Source organism: Oncorhynchus gorbuscha, linkage group LG12 (genome assembly GCF_021184085.1).
Source record: "Oncorhynchus gorbuscha isolate QuinsamMale2020 ecotype Even-year linkage group LG12, OgorEven_v1.0, whole genome shotgun sequence".
NCBI lineage: Eukaryota > Metazoa > Chordata > Actinopteri > Salmoniformes > Salmonidae > Oncorhynchus > Oncorhynchus gorbuscha.
Window position 1 is genome coordinate 85,727,453 of NC_060184.1, and position 25,636 is coordinate 85,753,088.

The 25,636-nt window shown below is 45.6% G+C and overlaps 1 protein-coding gene across 1 annotated transcript in view; it reads right to left on the reverse strand.

The window, feature by feature from the left end:
• csrnp1b (cysteine-serine-rich nuclear protein 1b) overlaps window positions 1–25,636 on the reverse strand; it is a 61,328-nt gene that overhangs the window by 19,866 nt on the left and 15,826 nt on the right. The window contains exon 2 of the mRNA XM_046290912.1: window positions 8,276–8,476. Within this exon, the coding sequence (XP_046146868.1) occupies window positions 8,276–8,456 (181 nt within the window). The 5' untranslated portion in view covers window positions 8,457–8,476. The remainder of the gene's footprint in view (window positions 1–8,275; window positions 8,477–25,636) is intronic.

Sequence of the window (25,636 nt, forward strand, 5' to 3'; positions counted from 1 at the left end):
GTTTATTATGGATCCCCATTAGTTCCTGCCAAGGCAGCAGCTACTCTTCCTGGGGTCCAGCAAGATTAAGGCAGTTTATACAATTTTAAAAACATTACAATACATTCACAGATCGTGTGCCCTCAGGCCCCTACTCCACCACATATATACAGTACACAATCCATGTGTACATGTGTGTATAGCGGGTATGCTATCGTGTGTGTGTGTGTCTCTGCAGATATTTTTGTGCTGCTTCACAGTCCCCGCCGTTCCATAAGGCCTTTTTTTAATCTGTTTTTTAAAATGTAATTTTACTGCTTGGGTCAGTTACTTGATGTGGAATAGAGTTCCATGTAGTCATGGCTCTATGTAGTAATGTGTGCCTCATAGTCTGTTCTGGACTTGGGGACTGTGAAGAGACCTCTGGTGGCATGTCTTGTGGGGTATGCATGAGTGTCTGAACTGTGGTGCCAGTAGTTCAAACAGACAGCTTGGTGCATTCAACAAGTCAATACCTCTCACAAATACAAGTAGTGATGAAGTCAATCTCTCCTCCACTGTGAGCCAGGAGAGATTGACATGCATATTATTAATATTAGCTCTCTGTGTACATCCAAGGGCCAGCCGTGCTGCCTTGTTCTGAACAAATTGCAATTTTCCTAAATCCTTTCTTGTGGCACCTGACCACACGACTGAACAGTAGTCCAGGTGCAACACAACTAGGGCCTGTAGGACCTGCCTTGTTAATAGTGTTAAGAAGGTAGAGCAGCGCTTTATTACAGACAGACTTCTCCCCATCTTAGCTACTACTGCATCAATATGTTTTGACCATGACAGTTTACAATCCAGGGTTACTTCAAGCAGTTTAGTCACCTCAACTTGCTTAATTTCCACATGAATTATTACAAGATTTAGTGAATGATTTGTCCCAAATCAATGGTTTAAGTTGATGAAATATGTAGGACTAACTTATTCCTTGCCACCCACTCTGAAACTAACTGCAGCTCTTTAAGTGTTGCAGTCATTTCAGTCGCTGTAGTAGATTAAATGTATAATGTTGAGTCATCCACATACATAGACACTCTGGCTTTCCTCAAAGCCAGTGGGAATTCATTACTTTGAAAAAAGTAAAAGGTCCTAGACAGCTGCCTTGGGGAATTCCTGATTCTACCAGGGTTATGTTGGTGAGGCTTCCATTAAAGAACCTCTGTGTTCTGTTAGACAGGTAACTCATTATCCACAATATAAAAGGGGGCTAATAAAGCCATAACACAAGTTTTTCCAGCAGTAGACTATGATAGATAATGTCAAAAGCTGCAATGAAGTCTAACAAAACTGTCCCTACAATCTTTTCATCATCAATTTCTCTGAGCCAATCATGAGTCATTTGTGTAAGTTCTGCGATTGTTGAATGTCCTTTCCTATAAGCGTGCTGAAAGTTTGTCTATTTGTTTACTGTAAAATAGCATTGTACCTGGTCAAACAAATTTCCATAAGTTTACTAAGGTTTGGTAACTGCCTGATTGGTCAGCTATTTGAGCCAGTAAAGGGGGCTTTACTATTCTTGGGTAGGGGAATGACTTTAGCTTCCCTCCAGGCCTGAGGGCACACGCTTTTTAGTAGGGTTAAATTGAAGATGTGTCTGCTATTATCCTCAGTAATATTTCCATCCAAGTTGTCAGACCTAGGTGGTTTGTCATTGTTGATAGACAATATTTTCACCTCTTCCACACTAACTTTAGAGAATTTGAAATTACAATGTTTCATAATTTGGTCAGTTATATTTGGATGTGTAGTGTCAGCATTTGCATGATATGCCTACATTTGCTAATCTTTCCAATGGGAAAAAAAGTAATTAAAGTAGTTGGCAATAACATTTGGTTTTGTGATGAATAAGCCATCTGATTCAATGAATGATGGAGCCGAGTTTGCCTTTTTCCCCAGAATTTAATTTAATGTGCTCCAAAGCTTTTTACTATCATTCATCTAGGTTTCATAGTGTAGTTTATTTTTTTGTTGATTGTCTTGCTCCTCTTGCTGTGCTCCTTCAACTCTGCTATCAGGTGGGCAACACCGGCCAGTCGGGTAACAAGGTGGAGATGCATCCAACAAGGGCAAACGCCATCAAGCCACCGGTGTAGAAAATGTAAACATTCCACTCTGCGTTTTACTCAGTTTCTTACATAGACAGGCGACCTGCGTGATCAGTGAAGCCACCTCAACCTCAAGCCGATAATTCTCGGCAAGCAAACAATTACAGCATTGGAACTCTGAGGGATCTGGTTTGTCCTGAAATAAAGTAGATACAGCTCCTACAGCTCCTACAGCTCCTACAGCTCTGGAAACATTGATTTACTTCTTCAGTCAAAGAGGAGAAAACTCATCGGGGACTAACTTCATTAGCTTGATGGCTAACAGCTTAGCATCACTGTCAAGTCGACTTCAACATGTCTGATAAGTGGGATTCTGGGACAACAGATAGCGGTCATTGCTGTTAAAAGCCGCGTCACGGGAATCCATGCAAAAATAAGTTCTGTATTCATATTTAATGAATAGTGGTTTGTTTCAATCAAAAATAAGAAACGGAGCGTTTTCCAGCTGCGCACTCTGATGACGTGTTTTTTTCCTTCAGACTCCATGAAATGACTACCTCTTCCTAAATATTTGGTATTCACTGCAGGCCTCCCTTTATGGTCTCAAACTGGTCTTGAATGTACAAATAAATGAATTCATGACCTTTACCAGAGCTAGAACTCTGCCAGAGACTGTTCGCAGTAGCAACTGTTGTTTTCTCTGTAATTGATTATGGTGACTTGTTGTATATGCATGCAAGCCTCTGTCTTACAGAGACTGGACTCTGTTTATCATGTAGCCTCCTCTGTCTTACAGAGACTGGACTCTGTGTATCATGCAGCCTTGTGCTTTATTACAAATGCCAAGTCACTTACCCACCATTGCACATTGCACCACATGGAAGGTTGGACCTCTATATGCACAGAAAGCTACATTTGTATGTGTTCACCTACAAAGTCCTTTTGGGTAAACTCCCTCTTTACCTTTGTGGTCTGGTTTCCTTCACCACCAGCAGTTACCATACCCGGTCTGCTAGGTGGTTGCTACTTAAAGTCCCCCAGGACATTCACAGTATAAGGCAAGACTGCCTTCTCGTCTTGTGCACCAGAGGCATGGAATAGTCTACAATCCACGATTCATCTAGATATGTTGGTGCCACTGACTGAATGTAAAATATTGATGGGATGTTAGAGGTTAAATGCTTTTAGGCTGCATTAGTTTGTTGTATGTTTAAATGATTTATTGATTGTTGCCGTCTTCTCCCTTGAAAAAGAGACTGTCTAAATGGGCTTTTCCTGGTTAAATAAAAACTGTCTCCATTAGATGAACACAGAAATTATCCTCTCTGCTCATCTCTCCCACATCCCTCCCTCCCTACTCTTCCAGGCAGCACCTGTGCTGGATGAGTGCCCAGGGCCCAGACAAGGCTCTGTGTGTTCTCCCTGTCTAGCAATCTTCCACTCTCTCTGGCACCATCCTGGGAACCCTAACAACTGTTTGCCCTTCTTTCCACAGACCCAAACCCAAAAAATGACCACAGTCCCCTAAATGCCAGACCGAGACAGACAGAGACTAGACCCCACACAGTTAGTTTTACCTTCCTATCAGTCTGAGTGAGAGGTGTATCTCTGCTTCCCCTAGGGCTGTAAGCAGGTAGGATAAGCGCTAACCTATCCTAATACATAATTCATGTTTTGAGAGAATCTACGGGCCTGGGGGGGAAAAACGTAATCATCCATGACCAGCCTTTCAAAGCACTTTATGGCTACAGCCGTGAGTGCTACGGGTCAGTAGTCATTTAGGCAGGTTACCTTAGTGTTCTTGGGCACAGGCACTATGTTGGTCTCCTTAAAACATGTTGGTATTACAGACTCGGACAGGGAGAGGTTGAAAATGTCAGTGAAGACACTTGCCAGTTGGTCAGCGCATGCTCGGAGTACATGTCCTGGTAATCAGTCTGGCCCCACAGCCTTGTGAATGTTAACCCGTTTAAAGGTCTTACTCACGTCGGCTGCGGAGAGCGTGATCGCACAGTCTTCCGGTACAGCTGGTGCTCTCATGCATGTTTCAGTGTTATTTGACCCGAAGTGAGCATAGAAAGGTTTAGCTCGTCCGTTTGGCTTGTGTCACAGGGCAGCTCTCGGCTGTGCTTCCCTTTGTAGTCTGTAATAGTTTTGATGCCCTGCCACATTCGACGAGTGGAGTCGATGTCGATTCTTCAATCTTCGTCCTGTACAAGGATATCTTGTAAGCTTCCGGGTTAGAGTCCCGCTCCTTGAAAGCGGCAGCTCTAGCCTTTAGCTCACTGCGGATGCTGCCTGTAATCCATGGCTTCTGGTTGGGGTATGTACATACGGTCACCCAGGTAAGAAGTTTTAGGTTGTAGTTAAAAGAATTATAGGACTATCCCTCTATACCATTTGTATTTCATTAACCTTTGACTATTGGCTGTTCTTACAGGCACTTTAGTATTGCCAGTGTAACAGTATAGCTTCCATCCCTCCTCCCTGGGCTGGAACCAGCAACACAACGACAACAGCCACACTCAAAGCAGCATTACCCATGCAGAGTAAGGGGAACAACTACTAGAAGGCTCAGAGCCAGTGATGTTTGAAACACTTTTACCGCACGCTAACTAGCTAGCCATTTCACTTCGGTTACACCAGCTTCATCTCAGGAGTTGATAGGCTTGAAGTCATAAACAGCGCAATGCTTGACGCACAACGAAGAGCTGCTGGCAAAACGCACGAAAGTGCTGTTTGAATTAATGTTTACGCGCCTGCTTCTGCCTACCACCTCTCAGTCAGATACATGTATGCTTGTATGCTCAGTCAGTTTATATGCAACGCAGGACACGCTAGATAATATCTAGTAATATCATCAACCATGTGTAGTTAACTAGTGATTATGATGGATTGTTTTTTATAAGATAAGTGTAATGCTAGCTAGCAACTTACCTTGGCTTACTGCATTTGCGTAACAGGCAGTCTCCTTGTGGAGTGCAACGAGAGAGATGCAGGTCATTAATTGCGTTGGACTAGTTAACTGTAAGGTTGCAAGATTGGATCCCCCGAGCTGACAAGGTGAAAATCTGTCATTCTGCCCCTGAACGAGGCAGTTAACCCACCGTTCCTAGGCAGTCATTGAAAATAAGTATGTGTTCTTAACTGACTTGCCTAGGTAAATAATGATTAAATAAAAAGGTGTAAAAAAAAATATTATTTTTTTAAAGGCACGTCGGCGCCCAAAAATACAGAATTCCGATTATGAAAACTTGAAATCGGCCCTAATTAATCGGCCATTCCGATTAATCTGTCGACCTCTCGTTCAAACACACCAAGACAATCGTGAAGAGGGCACGATAAAGCCTATTCCCCCCTCAGGAAACTAAAAATATTTGGCATGGGTCCTGAGATCCTCAAAAAGGTTCCACAGCTGCAACATCGAGAGCATCCTGACAAGTTCCATCACTGCCTGGTAAGGCAACTGCTCGGCCTCTGACCGCAAGGTACTACAGGGTAGTGCGTACAGCCCAGTACATCACTGGGGCTAAGCTGCCTGCCATCCAGGACCTCTACACCAGGCGGTGTCAGAGGAAGGCCATAAAAATTGTCAAAGACCCCAGCCACCTCAGTCATAGACGGTTCTCTCTACTACCACATGGCAAGTGGTACCGGAGTGCCAAGTCTAGAACAAAAAGGCTTCTCAACAGTTTTTACACCCAAGCCATAAGACTCCCGAACAGGTAATCAAATGGCTACCTGGACTATTTGCATTGTGTCCCCCCACCCCACTGCTGCTACTCTCTGTTTATCATATATGCATAGTCACTTTAACTATACATTCATGTACGGGTCGACCAACCAGTGCTCCCGCACATTGGCTAACCGGGATATTTGCATTGTGTCCCACCACCCGCCAACCCCTCGCTTACGCTACTGCCACTCTCTATTCATCGTATAGGCAGTGACTTTAACCATATCTACATGTACATACTACCTCAATCAGCCTGACTAACCTGTGTCTGTATGTAGCCTCGCTACTTTTAAAGCCACGCTACTTTTCATAGTCTGGCTTTTTACTGTTGTTTTATTTCTTTACATACCTATTGTTCACCTAATACCTTTTTGCACTATTGGCTAGAGCCTGTAAGGTCCTGTTGTATTCAGTGCACGTGACAAATAACATTTGATATGATGTACATATTACCTAGAGTAACCTGTACCCCCGCATATGGACTCTGTACCGGTACCCCCTGTATACAGCCTCCACATTGACTCTGTACCGTAATACACTGTATATAGCCTCCACATCGACTCTGTACCGGTACCCCCTGTATATAGCCTCCACATTGACTCTGTACCGGTACCCCCTGTATATAGCCTCCACATTGACTCTGTACCAGTACCCCCTGTATATAGCCTCCACATTGATTCTGTACCGGTACCCCCTGTATATAGTCTCCACATTGTACTGGTACCCCCTGTATATAGTCTCCACATTGACTCTGTACCAGTACCCCCTGTATATAGCCTCCACATTGACTCTGTACCGGTACCCCCTGTATATAGCCTCCACATTGACTCTGTACCGGTACCCCCTGTATATAGCCTCCACATTGACTCTGTACCGGTACCCCCTGTATATAGCCTCCACATTGACTCTGTACTCCACATTGACTCTGTACCGGTACCCCCTGTATATAGCCTCCACATTGACTCTGTATCGGTACCCCCTGTATATAGCCTCCACATTGACTCTGTACCGGTACCCCCTGTATATAGCCTCCACATTGACTTTGTACCGTAACACCCTGTATATAGCCTCCACATTGACTCTGTATCGGTACCCCCTGTATATAGCCTCCACATTGACTCTGTATCGGTACCCCCCTGTATATAGCCTCCACATGGACTTTGTACCGGTACCCCCTGTATATAGCCTCTACATTGACTCTGTACTGTAACACCCTGTATATAGCCTCCACATTGACTCTGTACCGGTACCCCCTGTATATAGCCTCCACATTGACTCTGTATCGGTACCCCCTGTATATAGCCTCCACATTGACTCTGTATCGGTACCCCCTGTATATAGCCTCCACATTGACTCTGTACCGGTACCCCCTGTATATAGCCTCCACACTGACTCGGTACCGGTACCCCCTGTATATAGCCTCCACATTGACTCTGTACCGGTACCCCCCTGTATATAGCCTCCACATTGACTTTGTACCGGTACCCCCTGTATATAGCGTCTACATTGACTCTGTACTGTAACACCCTGTATATAGCCTCCACATTGACTCTGTACCGGTACCCCCTGTATATAGCCTCTACATTGACTCTGTACTGTAACACCCTGTATATAGCCTCCACATTGACTCTGTACCGGTACCCCCTGTATATAGCCTCCACATTGACTCTGTACTGGTACCCCCTGTATATAGCCTCCACATTGACTCTGTACCGGTACCCCCTGTATATAGCCTCCACATTGACTCTGTACCGGTACCCCCTGTATATAGCCTCCACATTGACTCAGTACCGGTACCCCCTGTATATAGCCTCCACATTGACTCTGTACCGGTACCCCCTGTATTTTGCCTCGTTATTGTTATTCTTATTATGCTACTTTTTATTATAGTCTACTCTGTAAATATTTTCTTAACCAACAGTGCAGTTCAAGAAGAGTTAAGGGCTTGTAAGTAAGCATCACTTATTGCATTCGGCACATGTGACAAATAAAGTTTGCTTTGATTTGAGGTGGAGGGGGGGGGGGGCGTGTCAGTGCAGATAGCCTGGGAAACCATTTAATGAACTATTTAGCAGTCTTAGGGGCCTGTCGGTCGAGAGCCGACACTTCGGTACCATTTACTGGACAATAGCACAATCTATGGCTTGGATGGCAAGGAGATCGGCCTCAGTGATGCACTGGGCCGTCCGCACACCATCTGCAGTGCTTTGGGGTCAAGGAGGTGCATTTGACATACCAAGCAGTGATGCAGTGGGCCGTCCGCACCACCATCTGCAGTGCTTTGGGGTCAAGGTGGTGCGTTTGGCAGTGATGCTGCCAGTTAAGATGTTCTCCATGTTACAGCTGTAGAACATTTTGTGGATATGAGGGCCCATGCCAAATCTTCTCAGCCTCCTGAGGTTAGTGGAGATTAGAGAAGGCATAGTGAAGGCATAGTGAAGCCTGAGGAAGTAGATTAGATACTCACTATTGTAGTGTGTGTCTGGAGAGCCAGGGTTGCTGGGTGTTGAGTCAAGGGTGTCTGAGTAGCAGCTCTCGCCCTCAGAATCCCACCCGGAGTAGGCTGAGGACGACAGGGAGGAGGACGAGGAGTAGCACTGGTCCTCATCACAGACCTCCTCAAACTTCCTCTTCAGTAAACCGCTCATGGCTCTAGCATGGAGCTGATCTGAGAAACACAGGGAGAGGAGAGAGGGGTTATTAGCATGGGGCTAGCTAGCATGGGCCTGATCTGAGGAACACAGGGAGAGGAGAGAGGGGTTATTAACATGTTTACAATTAGCATAATCAGCATGTCATAACTGCAGTGGGTTGTGATTATGGTAATGATTATGGTAATGATTATAGGCGTCCTACACAAGAAAGCCTCAGGGTTAATATAAGTCGCATTAAACTAACTATTATCACATCATCTGATTACCCTACTATAAATAATATCCATAGCCTACTATAATATAGCCTGAAAACCCCTGGTGGTACTCATGGGCATGTGTTATCTAATCAGAGCATAGGCCTAATAGGCTGGATTTGCTACGACCATAAACAGATGAGTGAAATGTACGATGGAAATTGCTGAGTACAAGCTAGTCCTGTGCTGCCATGTGAGGCCCTGCAGAACACACCTCAAACACAGAGAGCGAGACGGGGGTTGAGAGCGAGAGAGCGAGACGGGGGTTGAGAGCGAGAGAGCGAGACGGGGGTTGAGAGCGAGAGAGCGAGACGGGGGTTGAGAGCGAGAGAGCGAGACGGGGGTTGAGAGCGAGAGAGCGAGACGGGGGTTGAGAGCGAGAGAGCGAGACGGGGTTGAGAGCGAGAGGGGCGGTGAGAGCGAGAGGGGCGGTGAGAGCGAGAGGGGCGGTGAGAGCGAGAGGGGCGGTGAGAGCGAGAGGGGCGGTGAGAGCGAGAGGGGCGGTGAGAGCGAGGGGGGCGGTGAGAGCGAGGGGGCGGTGAGAGCGAGGGGGCGGTGAGAGCGAGGGGGGGGGTGAGACCCTCTCCCAGAACGACGGGACCTCCCCCCAATAATTACCATGGAATATGCATCAGCAGCAATCTCATAAAAATCATCTGCAGTATCATCAACAGCAGACTCAAACATTTCCTCAGTGAAAACAATGTCCTGAGCAAATGTCAAATTGGCTTCTTACCAAAATACCGTATGACAGACCACGTATGCACCCTGCACACCCTCCACACACTGACAAACAGTAAGGGGGATGTACAACATTATAAAATCCATGTACACAAACAGCAATTGTGAGGTTTAAATTAGCTAAATAAAAAATGATTTCTTTCCTCAGGGCCGTGGGGTGAGACAGGGATGAAGCTTTAGCCCCACCCCCTTCAACATTTATATCAATGAATTGGTGAGGGCACTAGAACAATCTGCAGCACCAGGCCTCACCCTACTAGACTCTGAAGTCAAATGTTTACTGTTCGCAGATGATCTGGTGCTCCGGTCCCCAACCATGAAGGGCCTACAGCAGCACCAAGATCTATTGCACAGATTCTGTCAGACCTGGGCCCTGACAGACCTGGGCCCTGACAGACCTGGGCCCTGACAGACCTGGGCCCTGACAGGCCCTGACAGACCTGGGCCCTGACAGGCCCTGACAGACCTGGGCCCTGACAGACCTGGGCCCTGACAGACCTGGGCCCTGACAGACCTGGGCCCTGACAGACCTGGGCCCTGACAGACCTGGGCCCTGACAGCAATTCCCAGTAAGACAAATATAATTGTGCTCCAAAAAAGGTCTAGTCACCAGGACCAGAAATACAAATTCCATCTAGACACTGTTGCCCTTGAGCACCAAAAAATATATATACTCATCTCGGCCGAAGCATCAGCACCACATAACTTCCATAAAGCTGTGAACGATTTGAGACAAGGCAAGAAGGGCCTTCTACGCCATCTAAAGGAACATAATATTTGACATCCCAATTAGGATCTGGTTAAAAATACTTTGTTTTTTTAGAACCCATTTCCATTTATCATTGCGAGGTCTGGGGTCCACTCACCAACCAAGAATTCACAAAATGGGATAAACATTAAATTGAGACTCTGCATGCAGAATTATGCAAAAACATCCTCTGTGTACAAGCGAAAACACCCAATAATACACGCAGAGCAGAATATGGAGGGTTCCAGAAAAGAGCAATTAGCATCCCATCAGCTGAGACCAGGAGTCTTCACCACTAGCATCCCATCAGCTGAGACCAGGAGTCTTCACCACTAGCATCCCATCAGCTGAGACCAGGAGTCTTCACCACTAGCTCCCATCAGCTGAGACCAGGAGTCTTCACCACTAGCATCCCATCAGCTGAGACCAGGAGTCTTCACCACTAGCATCCCATCAGCTGAGACCAGGAGTCTTCACCACTAACATCCCATCAGCTGAGACCAGGAGTCTTCACCACTAGCTCCCATCAGCTGAGACCAGGAGTCTTCACCACTAGCATCCCATCAGCTGAGACCAGGAGTCTTCACCACTAGCATCCCATCAGCTGAGACCAGGAGTCTTCACCACTAACATCCCATCAGCTGAGACCAGGAGTCTTCACCACTAGCATCCCATCAGCTGAGACCAGGAGTCTTCACCACTAGCATCCTATCAGCTGAGACCAGGAGTCTTCACCACTAACATCCCATCAGCTGAGACCAGGAGTCTTCACCACTAACATCCCCTCAGCTGAGACCAGGAGTCTTCACCACTAGCATCCCATCAGCTGAGACCAGGAGTCTTCACCACTAGCCTCCCATCAGCTGAGACCAGGAGTCTTCACCACTAGCCTCCCATCAGCTGAGATCAGGAGTCTTCACCACTAGCCACCCATCAGCTGAGACCAGGAGTCTTCACCACTAACATCCCATCAGCTGAGACCAGGAGTCGGAGTCTTCACCACTAACATCCCATCAGCTGAGACCAGGAGTCTTCACCACTAGCATCCCATCAGCTGAGACCAGGAGTCTTCACCACTAGCATCCCATCAGCTGAGACCAGGAGTCTTCACCACTAGCCTCCCATCAGCTGAGACCAGGAGTCTTCACCACTAGCCTCCCATCAGCTGAGACCAGGAGTCTTCACCACTAGCATCCCATCAGCTGAGACCAGGAGTCTTCACCACTAACATCCCATCAGCTGAGACCAGGAGTCTTCACCACTAGCTGAGAACAGAGCTGTGTTCGAATACCAACTGCACTAACCATACTATTTGTGACGTAAATTGTGTATGTAGTATGCTCCTTGGTCATTGTATGGATATAGTTAGTATGCCAAAAGTTCACGGATGTTGTACTACATTCGCCAAAATACGTAAGTATAAGTATACAAGCAGACCCCTAATGCAATTCAGAAAATGGGTATGGCTTCATGTTTTCAAATTTGAAGAAAATGGTGGAAAATATGCAGCCGAAGTCCAATGAGATACAAATGCATTGCTTGACCTAATTATGACAAATGTTAAGAAAATGTTGAGAAATGAAATAAAGTAATGACTTTTCAAATAGTTACCTTACAAATTATATTGGCCAATATTTTGTTAGCTACGCTGTCCTTACGAGCCACATGGCATATCATTATAGCAGTAGGTACCGGTATGATGTTAGCTAGCTACCTAACGTTAGTTGGCTACTAATAAATTGATCTTGCCAGTAGATTAACTATATGCTATCTAACTCCTCAATGTTTATGGACTTGATTATTCCCATCATTCTTAGTTTAGCTAAGTAGTACAGTCGTCTCAATCGACATTCACACTGGCTATCTACTCAGATTTCAGAGCACTCTCGTCTGAGTGTACCAGAGAATAACTGATGAATTTACAAACACTCAAAACCAGTTGAATATGGTGTCAGTAAACGTTGGCGTAAAAGCGTAATTAAAGTGTTGCCAGCTGCACAGTTGTCAGACTCCAGTCACCCAAGTTATAGACTGTTCTCTCTGCTACCGCACGGCAAGCGGTACGGGAGCGCCAAGTCGAGGTCAAAAAGGCTCCTCAACATCTTCTACCCCCAAACCATAAAACTGCTGAACAATTAATCAGATGGCCACTGGACAATTTACATTGACCCCCCTGTACACTGCTGCTACTCAGAGTTTATCATCTACGCAAAGGCACTTCACCCCCACCCACATGTACAGATTACCTCAACTAGCCTGTACCCCTGTACACTGACTCTATAGCCTCCACATTGACTCTGTACTGGTACCCCCTGTATATAGCCTCCACATTGACTCTGTACCGGTACCCCCTGTATATAGCCTCCACACTGACCTACCCCTCTACCCTACCCCTCTATCCCCCTACCCTACCCCTCTACCCTACTCCTCTACCCTACTCCTCTACCCTACTCCTCTACCCTACCCTCTACCCTACTCCTCTACCCTACTCCTCTACCCTACTCCTCTACCCTACTCCTCTACCCTACTCCTCTACCCTACTCCTCTACCCTACTCCTCTACCCTACTCCTCTACCACACTGACAGTGTCTGGCAGACAGTGTCTGGCAGTGTGCGCTTTGACCACTCAGAGAGCGAAATGCTCGGAAAATCTGACAACGCTCTCAATTTACAAACACCCAGTGCGCTCTCTGGCACTCCAGATTGAATATAATAAACACACCTGAAGATGTAAAATGTCTAGCTAGCAATTTGTTATGCTAACAAGCTAGCAAGAGGTTGAATCGCAACAGCATCAACTTCCAGTAGACAGGCAAAGAGCTAGTACGCTTAACTGAAAGGAAACTGTTCGTTTACAGTATACTAAATTGAACTAATAGTATATACACACTCATTAACCTCTTCAGACTCTAGGGGCAGTATTTCATTTTTGGAGAAAAAGACGTGCCCGTTTTAAGCGCAATATTTTGTCACGAAAAGATGCTCGACTATGCATGGAATTGATAGCTTTGGAAAGAAAACACTGACGTTTCCAGAACTGCAAAGATTTTCACTGTGAGTGCCCTAGAACAAAAGCTTCAAGCAAAACCAAGATGTTTCTGCAACCAGGAAATGAACAGGATTTCTGAGGCTACGTTTTTCATTATCTCCTTATTTACATTTCTATATATGGCTGTGAATGCGACAGGAATGAGCCTACCCTTTCTATCGTTTCCCCAAGGGGTCTGGAGCATTGTGACGTATTTCTAGGCATATCATTGGAAGATTGACCATAATAGACTACATTTGCCAAGTGTCCGCACGGTGTCCTGCATGGAAATTGTTGCGCAAAACTCAGCTGCTGGTATTTTTCCTTGGGATTCTGAGAAAAACCATGCTTCCACGAACGGCATATCAATGAAGGGATATTTGACAAAACACCTTGAGGATTGATTCAAACAACGTTTGCCATGTTTCGGTCGATATTATGGAGTTAATTCGGAAAAAAGTTTGATGTTTAGGTGACTGAATTTTCGGTTAGTTTCGGTAGCCAAATGCGTAGTAACAAAACGGAGCGATTTGTCCTACACAAAAAGAGTCTTTCAGGAAAAACTGGACATCTGCTATGTAACTGAGAGCTCCTCATTGAAACATCTGAAGTTCTTCAAAGGTAAATTATTTTATTTGATTCCTTTGCTGGTTTTTGTGAATATGTTGCGTGCTAAATGCTACGCTAAATGCTAAGCTAGCCATCAACACGCTTACCCAAATGATTTTCTATGATTCAAAAGCATATTTTGAAAATCTGAGATGACAGTGTTGTTAAGAAAAGGAACAACAAGACTCATCACTAACATCCCATTAGCTGAGACCAGGAGGGAGAGGCCAGCACAGAGAGAGGCCAGCACACTCGCTCTCCCCCTTCCTTGGGAACACCTGGGGGTGTTCTTAATGTTTTGTACACCCAGTTTATTTTCCATATTCTTCGCTTGACAAGCATTTCTGTTATTCCAACACTTGGCTCCCTGGTACACAGAAAATACCCGAGCTCTGAAGCAAGCTTCCAGAAAATTAGAACGGAAATGGCGCCACACCAAACTGGAAGTCTTCCGACTAGCTTGGAAAGACAGTACCGTGCAGTATCGAAGAGCCCTTACTGCTGCTCGATCATCTTATTTTTGTAACTTAATTGAGGAAAATAAGAACAATCTGAAATTCCTTTTTGATACTGTCGCAAAGCTAATTAAAAAGCAGCATTCCCCAAGAGAGGATGGCTTTCACTTCAGCAGTGATAAATTCATGAACTTCTTTGAGGAAAATATCATTATTATTAGAAAGAAAATTACAGACTCTTCTTTAAATCTGCGTATTCCTTCAAAGCTCAGTTGTCCTGAGTCTGCACAACTCTGCCAGGACCTAGGATCAAGAGAGACGCTCAAGTGTTTTAGTACTATATCTCTTGACACAATGAAAATAATCATGGCCTCTAAACCTTCAAGCTGCATACTGGACCCTATTGCAACTAAACTACTGAAGAGCTGCTTCCTGTGCTTGGCCCTCCTATGTTGAACATAATAAACGGCTCTCTATGCACCGGATGTGTACCAAACTCACTAAAAGTGGCAGTAATAAAGCCTCTCTTGAAAAAGCCAAACCTTGACCCAGAAAATATAAAAAACTATCGGCCTATATCGAATCTTCCAATCCTCTCAAAATTTTTAGAAAAGGCTGTTGCGCAACAACTCACTGCCTTCCTGAAGACAAACAATGTATACGAAATGCTTCAGTCTGGTTTCAGACCCCATCATAGCACTGAGACTGCACTTGTGAAGGTGGTAAATGACCTTTTAATGGCATCAGACCGAGGCTCTGCATCTGTCCTCGTGCTCCTAGACCTTAGTGCTGCTTTTGATACCATCGATCACCACATTCTTTTGGAGAGATTGGAAACCCAAATTGGTCTACACGGACAAGTTCTGGCCTGGTTTAGATCTTATCTGTCGGAAAGATATCAGTTAGTCTCTGAATGGTTTGTCCTCTGACAAATCAACTGTAAATTTCGGTGTTCCTCAAGGTTCCGTTTTAGGACCACTATTGTTTTTTACTATATATTTTACCTCTTGGGGATGTCATTCGAAAACATAATGTTAACTTTCACTGCTATGCGGATGACACACAGCTGTACATTTCAATGAAACATGGTGAAGCCCCAAAATTGCCCTCGCTAGAAGCATGTGTTTCAGACATAAGGAAGTGGATGGCTGCAAACGTTCTACTATTAAACTCGGACAAAACAGAGATGCTTGTTCTAGGTCCCAAGAAACAAAGAGATCTTCTGTTGAATCTAACAATTAATCTTAATGGTTGTACAGTCGTCTCAAATAAAACTGAAGGACCTAGGCGTTACTCTGGACCCTGATCTCTCTTTTGAAGAACATATCAAGACCATTTCGAGGACAGCTTTTTTCCATCTACGTAATATTGCAAAAATCAGAAACTTTCTGTCCAAAAATGATGCAGAAAAATTAATCCATGCTTTTGTCACTTCTAGGTTAGACTACTGCAATGCTCTACTTTCCGGCTCCCTGGATAAAGCACTAAATAAACTTCAGTTAGTGCAAAATACGGCTGCTAGAACACTGACTAGAACCAAAAAATTTGATCATATTACTCCAGTGCTAGCCTCCCTACCTGTCAAGGCAATGGCTGATTTCAAGGTTTTACTGCTAACCTACAAAGCATTACATGGGCTTGCTCCTACCCAACTCTCTGATTTGGTCCTGCCGTACATACCTACACGTACGCTACGGTCACAAAACGCAGGCCTCCTATTTGTCCCTTGAATTTCTAAGCAAACAGCTGGAGGCAGGGCTTTCTCCTACTGAGCTCCATTTTTATGGAATGGTCATATGGAGTGGGTCATATGATTGAGTGTAGTCTGGCCCAGGAGTGAAGGTGAAGGCTCTGGAGCAACGAACCGCCCTTGCTGTCTCTGCATGGCCGGTTCCCCTCTTTCCACTGGGATTCTCTGCCTCTAACACTATTACAGTGGCTGAGTCACTGGCTTAGTATGGCTCTTTCATACTGTCCCTAGGAGGGGTGCGTCACTTGAGTGGGTTGAGTCACTGATGTGATCTTCCTGTCTGGGTTGGCGATCTTTGTGGGCTATACTCGGCCTTGTCTCAGGATGGTAAGTTGGTGGTTGAAGATATCCCTCTAGTGGTGTGAGGGCTGTGCTTTGGCAAAGTGGGTGGGGTTATATCCTTCCTGTTTGGCCCTGTCTGGGGGTGTCCTCGGATGGGGCCACAGTGTCTCCTGACCCCTCCTGTCTCAGCCTCTAGTATTTATGCTGCAGTAGTTTATGTGTCGGGGGGCTAGGGTCAGTTTGTTATATATCTGGAGTACTTCTCCTGTCCTATCCGGTGTCCTGGCTGAAGTTAAGTATGCTCTCTAATTCTCTCTCTCTCTCTCCTTTCTTTCTCTCTCTCGGAGGACCTAAGCCCTAGGACCGTGCCTCAGGACTACCTGACACGATGACTCCTTGCCTTCCCTAGTCCACCTGACTGTGCTGCTGCTCCAGTTTAAACTGTTCTGCCTGTGATTATTATTATTTGACCATGCTGGTAATTTATGAACATTTGAACATCTTGGCCATGTTCTGTTATAATCTCCACCCGGCACAGCCAGAAGAGGACTGGCCACCCCACATAGCCTGCTTCCTCTCTTGGTTTCTTCCTAGGTTTTGGCCTTTCTAGGGAGATTTTCCTAGCCAACGTGCTTCTACACCTGCATTGCTTGCTGTTTGGGGTTTTAGGCTGAGTTTCTGTACAGCACTTTGAGATATCAGCTGATGTACGAAGGGCTATATAAATAAATTTGACTTGATTTGTGCCAACATTTTTTTTAAACCTTTATTTAAATAGGCAAGTCGGTTCAGAACAAATTCTTATTTTCAATGACGGTCTAGGAACAGTCTGTTAACTGCCTGTTCAGGGGTAGAATGACAGATATTTTATTTTTACCTTGTCAGCTCAGGGATTCAACTTTGTGAAGCCGATGTGAAATGGCTAGCTAGTTAGCGGTGGTGCGCGCTAGTGGCGTTTCAATCGGTGACGTCACTTGCTCTGAGACCTTGAAGTCGTGGTTCCCCTTGCTCTCCAGGACCCGCGGCTTTTGTGGAACGATTGGTAACGATGCTTCGAGGGTGACTGCGCCCAGGTCGGGGCGAGGGTATGGGCGTAAAGTCGATACTGTTACACTTGCAACCTTTCGGTTACTAGTCCAACGCTCTTACCACTAGGCTACCTGTCGCTTATTTATGATTGATAAATAAGGACCCATGCATCTTCAATCACAGACAGGGGACAGGGCTAGGAGGCAGGGGACAGGGCTAGGAGGCAGGGGACAGGGCTAGGAGGCAGGGGACAGGGCTAGGAGGCAGGGGACAGGGCTAGGAGGCAGGGGACAGGGACAGCCAGGACACATGGTTTCACTTTACATTCTCCCATCCCCTTCCTAAAAATGTAAACATAGCTGTGAGCGTTCCCTGGGGAGGGAGGGGGGCAGAGCCAGCTAAGTCTATTTAACTAAAGGTTGCAGTGAGGGACAGAAGGAGGGAGGGAGGAGGGAGGGGGCAGAGCCAGCTAAGTCTATTTAATTAAAGGTTGCAGTGAGGGACAGAGGGAGGGAGGGGGGCAGAGCCAGCTAAGTCTATTTAACTAAAGGTTGCAGTGAGGGACAGAAGGAGGGAGGGAGGGGGGCAGAGCCAGCTAAGTCTATTTAATTAAAGGTTGCAGTGAGGGACAGAGGGAAGAGGGAGGGGGGCAGAGCCAGCTAAGTCTATTTAACTAAAGGTTGCAGTGAGGGAGGAGGGAGGGGGGCAGAGCCAGCTAAGTCTTTAACTAAAGGTTGTAGTGAGGGACAGAAGCAGGGAGGGAGGAGGGAGGGGGACCATGGTGTCAGAAGGGGGTCATATTCTCCAGACTGACTGTCTACAGTAAATCTACCTGACAAACTGATTATAGGCAGAAACAATGGCTGAGGTTAATCCCTGCTTCCTAGTCAATCTGGAGGTTATCAGTCTGCTAAACTGTCTGAGCGGCACTGGTCACACAGACAGAACAGAACAGTAGTACGAGCCCAGTCAGACAGACAGAACAGTAGTACGAGCCCAGTCAGACACACAGACAGAACGGTAGTACGAGCCCAGTCAGACACACAGACAGAACGGTAGTACGAGCCCAGTCAGACACACAGACAGAACAGTAGTACGAGCCCAGTCAGACACACAGACAGAACAGTAGTACGAGCCCAGTCAGACACACAGACAGAACAGTAGTACGAGCCCAGTCAGACAGACAGAACAGTAGTACGAGCCCAGTCAGACAGACAGAACAGTAGTACGAGCCCAGTCAAAGTGCACTTTGCCCCTCCACTCTCCTGCCTGCTGGTCTGTCCAGCATGTCCTCGGCAACTGATAACCCAGGGCTGTGTGGGAGTGTGTCTATACAGACTAACATGCTCCATCCAGCTGATATCTTGGAGCTGTGCCACGCTGCTGGCAGTGTGTCTCTGTCACAACTACACTCAAATGGATAAGGGCTGAGAGTTATAAACTGACAGGCCGGCACGCACACAGTGAGTGAAGGGTTCTAAAACACAGTAATGGTGAGTGTGTGTTATCCAACTCAAGACGCACACACACACACACACACACACACACACACACACACACACACACACACACACACACACACACACACACACACACACACACACACACACACACGGCTCTATCAAGTGGCAGAGAGGGAACATGTACCATTTTTTTACCCAGTAAATTCACTGAGAACACATTTTCATTTACAGCAACGAACTGGGAAATAGTTACAGGGGAGAGGAATGAGTCAACTGGATGCTGGTGATGATTAGGTGACAGTGATGGTATGACGGCCAGATTGGGAATTTAGGAAGGACACCAGGGTTAAACACCCCTACTATTACAATAAGTGGCACAGGATTTTTAATGATCCAGAAGACGGCACCCCACACAGGGCAACATACCCAGTCACTGCCCTGGGGCATAGGGATATTTGGGGGGGAACAGAGGACACCTAATGACAGTCCCAACCACTAAGGATGAGAGGAACACCTAATGACAGTCCCAACCACTAAGGATGAGAGGAACACCTAATGACAGTCCCAACCACTAAGGATGAGAGGAACACCTAATGAACCCACCACTAATGACAGTCCCAACCACTAAGGATGAGAGGAACACCTAATGACAGTCCCAACCACTAAGGATGAGAGGAACACCTAATGACAGTCCCAACCACTAAGGATGAGAGGAACACATGACATGAGGAACACATGAACTAATAACAGTCCCAACCACTAAGGATGAGAGGAACACATGACCTAATGACAGTCCCAACCACTAAGGATGAGAGGAACACATGACATGAGGAACACATGAACTAATAACAGTCCCAACCACTAAGGATGAGAGGAACACATGACCTAATGACAGTCCCAACCACTAAGGATGAGAGGAACACATGACATGAGGAACACATGAACTAATAACAGTCCCAACCACTAAGGATGAGAGGAACACCGAATGACAGTCCCAACCACTAAGGATGAGAGGAACACCTAATGACAGTCCCAACCACTAAGGATGAGAGGAACACCTAATGACAGTCCCAACCACTAAGGATGAGAGGAACACCTAATGACAGTCCCAACCACTAAGGATGAGAGGAACACCTAATGACAGTCCCAACCACTAAGGATGAGAGGAACACCTAATGACAGTCCCAACCACTAAGGATTAGAGGAACACCTAATGACAGTCCCAACCACTAAGGATGAGAGGAACACCTAATGACAGTCCCAACCACTAAGGATGAGAGGAACACCTATGACAGTCCCAACCACTAAGGATGAGAGGAACACATGACCTAATGACAGTCCCAACCACTAAGGATGAGAGGAACACCTAATAACAGTCCCAACCACTAAGGATGAGAGGAACACCTAATGACAGTCCCAACCACTAAGGATGAGAGGAACACCTAATGACAGTCCCAACCACTAAGGATGAGAGGAACACCTAATAACAGTCCCAACCACTAAGGATGATTTTGAATTCATAGCAGGAGCAACATGATCTCACCATGACGACAGAACAAATCCACTAGCTTGGGCAGTATAGATAACTCTTGTTCTCTCAGAGTCTGGCTGTTGTTTTCACACCTAACCCGGACCCTGCTGCACACACACACCTCCTAAAAGGAGAGAGAATAGGGAGGAGGAGTCTTTTAAACAAATAAATAATGTGCCGTCATAGAAGCCACACCCTGGGGCGGCAGGGTAGCCTCGTGGTTAGAGCGTTGGACTAGTAACCGGAAGGTTGCGAGTTCAAACCCCCGAGCTGACAAAGTACAAATCTGTAGTTCTGCCCCTGAACAGGCAGTTAACCCACTGTTCCTAGGCCGTCATTGAAAATAAGAATGTGTTCTTAACTGATTTACCTAGTAAAATAAAATGTTTAAAAAAAATATTTAAAAAAAGAAAAAAAAGAAATGCCCGTCTGGCAGCGGGGTGACTCACTAACAGAAGACAACACACGTGTGCTGTAGTACTGTGTCTCCTCTTTCACAGCTAACAACTACAACTCCCATGAGGCCGAGCTGCTGGATGGAATCTCAGATTCCTGCATGCCATGACACACCTGAGAAGGCTTCAGGCTGTCAGTGGTGGTGGAGGCTGTGATGCAGCAAGACAGTATGCTCTAGATGGTGCTCCTGTCAAACACAGAGGGCCCTCTGGGACAGGCCAAATTTCTTCAGCCTCCTGAAGTTGAAGAGTTGTGCCTTCTTCACCATGGTGTCTGTGTGGTATGACCGTTTCAGGTCCTCAGACGTGTACACTAAGAAACAAAGTCTTTTCACCCTCTCTACGGTGGCCCCATTGATGAGGATGCCGGCGAGTCCAGCCTGGTTCCTCTTGAAGTCCTTTGTTTTGCTGATATTGATGCAGAGGTTGTTTACCTGGCACCACACCGTCTGAGTGCCTACATCCTCTCTGTAGGCCGTCTCACCATCGTTGGTAATCAGGCCTACTACTGTCGTGTCATCAGCGAACTTGATGATGGAATTGGAACGGGGCGAGGCCACACAGTCCTGGGTATAGAGGGAATACAGGAGGTAACAGAGGACCCTTGTGGGGCCCCCGCTTTGAGGATCAATGTGGAGGAGGTCATGTTGTCTACCTTCCCGTCAGGAAGGCCAGGGAGGAGTTCAGACCCAGGGCCGTGGACTTTGCTTTTGAAGGTTGCGCTGTAGTCGAACAGCATCCGCACATAAGAATTCCTATTGTGCAGGTGGGTGAGGGCAGTGTACAGTACAGTGGCTGGATTCATCAGGCGGTAGACCAATTGGAGAGGTAGTCTTTGACTAGCCTCTCGAAGCACTTCATGATGACAGAAGGCAGTGCTAAGGGTCAGTCGTGATTCAGTTACTTTCCCTTTCTTGGGCACAGGTGGGGATAATGGCCTGAGCTAGAGAGATATTGAAAATGTATGGAAAAAAACAACAGCTTGCTGGTCTGCACATGCTCTGAGGGCACAGCTTAATGGATTGTGCTGTGACAAGAAGGGTTTCAACTTCATTCAACTGAGTTCTAAACCTCCTCTTGGAGGTAAATGAGGAAATGACATGTCTAATTTGAAGATATTTTTAAAAAATGGGTCTTGGCACATCAAATTCACTGCAGAGCTCTTGAAAGGATTTCAGATGGAGACAGACAATGAACTGTGTAAGGAGATGGAGACAGACAGTGAACTGTGTAAGGAGATGGAGACAGACAGTGAACTGTGTAAGGAGATGGAGACAGACAGTGAACTGTGTAAAGAGATGGAGACAGACAGTGAACTGTGTAAGGAGATAGACAGACAGTGAACTGTGTAAGGTTTTCTGATGAAATAGGTCTGAAAAGGTCCTGATTCCTAGAGTATGCCAAAGATGAAAGTTGGCATCCCTCAGGGCTTTTGGCAAGTCTGTGTTGCCTACTATAGGCGAGTGAGAACATATTTTGGAGGAAATGCCCAGGTATTTCTTTGTCCCTCCACGCTAGTAGGGTGCTGTAAATCACAAAGGTTTTGGCTATGTTGCCCACTTCACTAAAGTTATTAATTAATATAATTGAGCTTAAGGGCAATGAACCACAGGATTGGGCTTCTATCTGAATCCACGTTGACTCTTGTCTGTTTGTGATCCATGTTAGCATGTTGCGGATTTGGGCAGACCAGTAGTACAATTGAAGGGAGGGAAGGGCAAGACCACCCTTAGATTCAGGTTTCGATAGAGTGGAAAACTTGATCCTAGGTTTTTTATTGCCCCATATAAATTTGGTGATGCTTTGGTTAGTTGTTTTGAAGAAGGAAACTGGGAGATAGCATGGGAGCATCTGAAATAAGTAGTTCAGTCTAGGGAGGACGTTCATACGGATTACATTCATTCTTCCTACTAAGCTAATTGGGAGGGAGATCCAGGTTTGGAGATCGTTCTTGATTCGATCCAGGAGTGGAAGATAGCCTTTTTAAGGAAAACTATTCAGATCTGGTGTTATGAAGATCCCGAGGTATTGAAACCCCTGTGTTTTCCATTGGAAAGGACAAAGTGTCTTCATAGAGCTGGTGAGTGTAATATTGAGAGGGCAGACAGTGGATTTGTTAAAATTGATCTTATAACCTGAAAACTTGCCATACTGAGCAATTGTGTCTAAAATGAGAGGGAGGGATTCCTCAGGGTTGGATATGTAGAGCAAGACATCATCTGCGTAAAGCGAAATCTTGTGCTGCAGGCCGCCTGCAGAAACACCCATAATACTTGGACTGCTCCTGATCAGCTCTGCCAGAGGCTCCGCCCCCAACAAGTATAGCAGCGGGGACAGCGAGCACCCTTGTCTTGTGCCCCGTTCCGGAGGGAATCTGTCAGAGTTCAGTCCATTAGTAGTCACCATGGCATTTGGATGAGAGTATAGTGATTTGATCCATTTAATAAAATTTGGGCCCATATTGAACTTTTCTAAGACTGAAAACAGAAAGCTCCACTCCATCCTGTCAAACGCCTTCTCAGCATCCAGTGAAGCCAGCAGGACAGGGATCTTCTGTGCGTTTACTTGATCAATAATATCAAAAAGACGGCGAATGTTATCAGAAGAGTATCTGTCTCTAATAAATCCAGTTTGGTCCGCTTTTATTATTTTGGGAAGAAGAGTGTTTAGTCTTTTGGCGAGCAATTTGGTAATTATTTTATAGTCGAAATCCAACAAGCTTATGGGCCGGAAGGACGAGCAGGATAGGGGGTCCTTGTCCTTTTTTAGCAACACTGTAATGCGAGCTGTGTGCATGGAGTCTGGGAGAACTGCGTTTTTGCAAAAATCCTCCAGCATTGGCATGAAGATAGGGCTGAGCTGGGGCCAAAAAGCTTTGTAGAACTCTCTGGGGAATCCATCTGGGTCTGGGGACTTATTAGGTGGCATGGAGGTCATTTCCTCCAGGATCTCCTCAGGAGTGAAGGGGGAGTTGAGATCTTCTTGGTCCGTCTCTGATACTTTAGGTAGCGAGATTCCCTCTAGGAAAGAGTGGAGTTCTGCCTCCGTGTGTTTTCTCTCAGAGGTATATAGTTTGCAGTAAAAATCATAAAAAGTTAAATGGATCTTTTTTGGGTCATATGTGACCTCGTCCTCTGCTGTTCGGCTAGCCATGATTGTACGCTCTGACTGCTCCTTTTTTAATTGGTAAGCAAGCAATCTACTGGGCAATCTACTATTGCTATACTCATGGTATTTCTGTTTCGTAAAGAGAAGTTGTTTTTTTTATCTCATGAGTGTAGTCCAAATTCAGTTTGGCTTTGGCTGCTTTAAGATGACTCCAGGAGGTGCTGTCTAGGGATTGTTTATGTATTTTTTTTCACAGCATTCCAGCTCCCTCTCAAGATCTAGCCTGTGTGCTTCCATTGCTTTTTTCTTAGAGGAAGCATATGCAATTAGATGACGACTTGGACGCTGCTAAAGCCACACTCACATTGTGGCCGGAGAAACAGGAGAATCTTTATTGTCTTGTGTGTAGTTGTCTATCCATGTAGTTACCAATGTATGGAATGCTTCGTTTGATAGCATGGAGGTGTTGAATTTCCTGCTCTTTGACCTCGGGATGTTTTTGCAGAGGTCAAAGCGGAGGTGGACAAAGGCGTGATCTGAAAGTGCTATGGGTCCGATTGTACAAGTGGCTGAATTTATGAAACTCTTTGGGATAAAAATGTAATCTATACTGGAGTAGGTGTTATGGACATTAGAGTAGTATGTATAGTCCATAGATGAGCTATTATTCTCTCTCCAGATATCTATCAGTCCCATCTCTTTAGTAAGAGAGTTAAACATCTTTGCAGATCTAGGAATTGTGGTGGGGACTTGAGATGATTTGTCTAGGGTTGGGTTAAGGGTACAATTAAAATCTCCGGCCACCACGCCAAAGGAGACACAATGCTCATTGAACAGGGTTATAATTTTTGACATGAAGGCAGGAGTATCTGTGTTAGGGGCGTATATGTTTAATATAGTAATTGGTTGACCATATAGTGACCCAGTTAACAAAATAAATCTCCCCTCCGGATCAGATATGTTTTTGTCAATTATGAATGGAACATTTTTATGGATAAGTATGGCTGTGCCTCTGTTTGATTTGAAAGATAAATACACTTGTCCCACCCAAGCTCTGCGGAGTTTGGCATGTTCTGGATCACAGAGGTGTGTCTCTTGTAATAGCGCAATGTCTGCTTTTTCCTTTTTTAGAGCACATAGTATCTTTTTTCGTTTTATTGCATGCCCTAGACCATGGCAGTTCCATGTCAATAGATTTAAGGTACTAGTTTAGTGTTAGCTACCTACATAGCTGTCTTTGCTGTCTTCGTATCATCGTATCATCGTATCCAAGATAATTGTGTTGTTTAGGTTTAGAGTGTGTAGTCTTAGAGTGATTATCTTAATTTACCGAGGTTAGCTAGCCAGCTATTTGTCGTCCTTAACGTAGGTGACTCTGCTAGCTAGCCAACAGCTAGCCAACGCTAGCCAACGTCTTCTGTATAGAACTCAACTACCCGGTCGCATTCACAGGTTGTATCACTTTTTCACTTCATTTCATTACAGTACAACGGTTTGATTTGTTTGATCGTAGCTAGCTACTTAGCTAGCTACATAGCCGTCTTTGTATCAAAGATAATTGTGTAGTCTAGAGCGATTTTCTAGGTTCGCTAGCCATCTATTGTCGTTCTTTTAACGAACGTAACGTAAACAACACTGCTAGCTAGCCTGCTAGCCCCCGAATAAAACACTGCAGAAACTATTACACTCAACGGAACGACTTGATTAGTGTAGTGTCAACA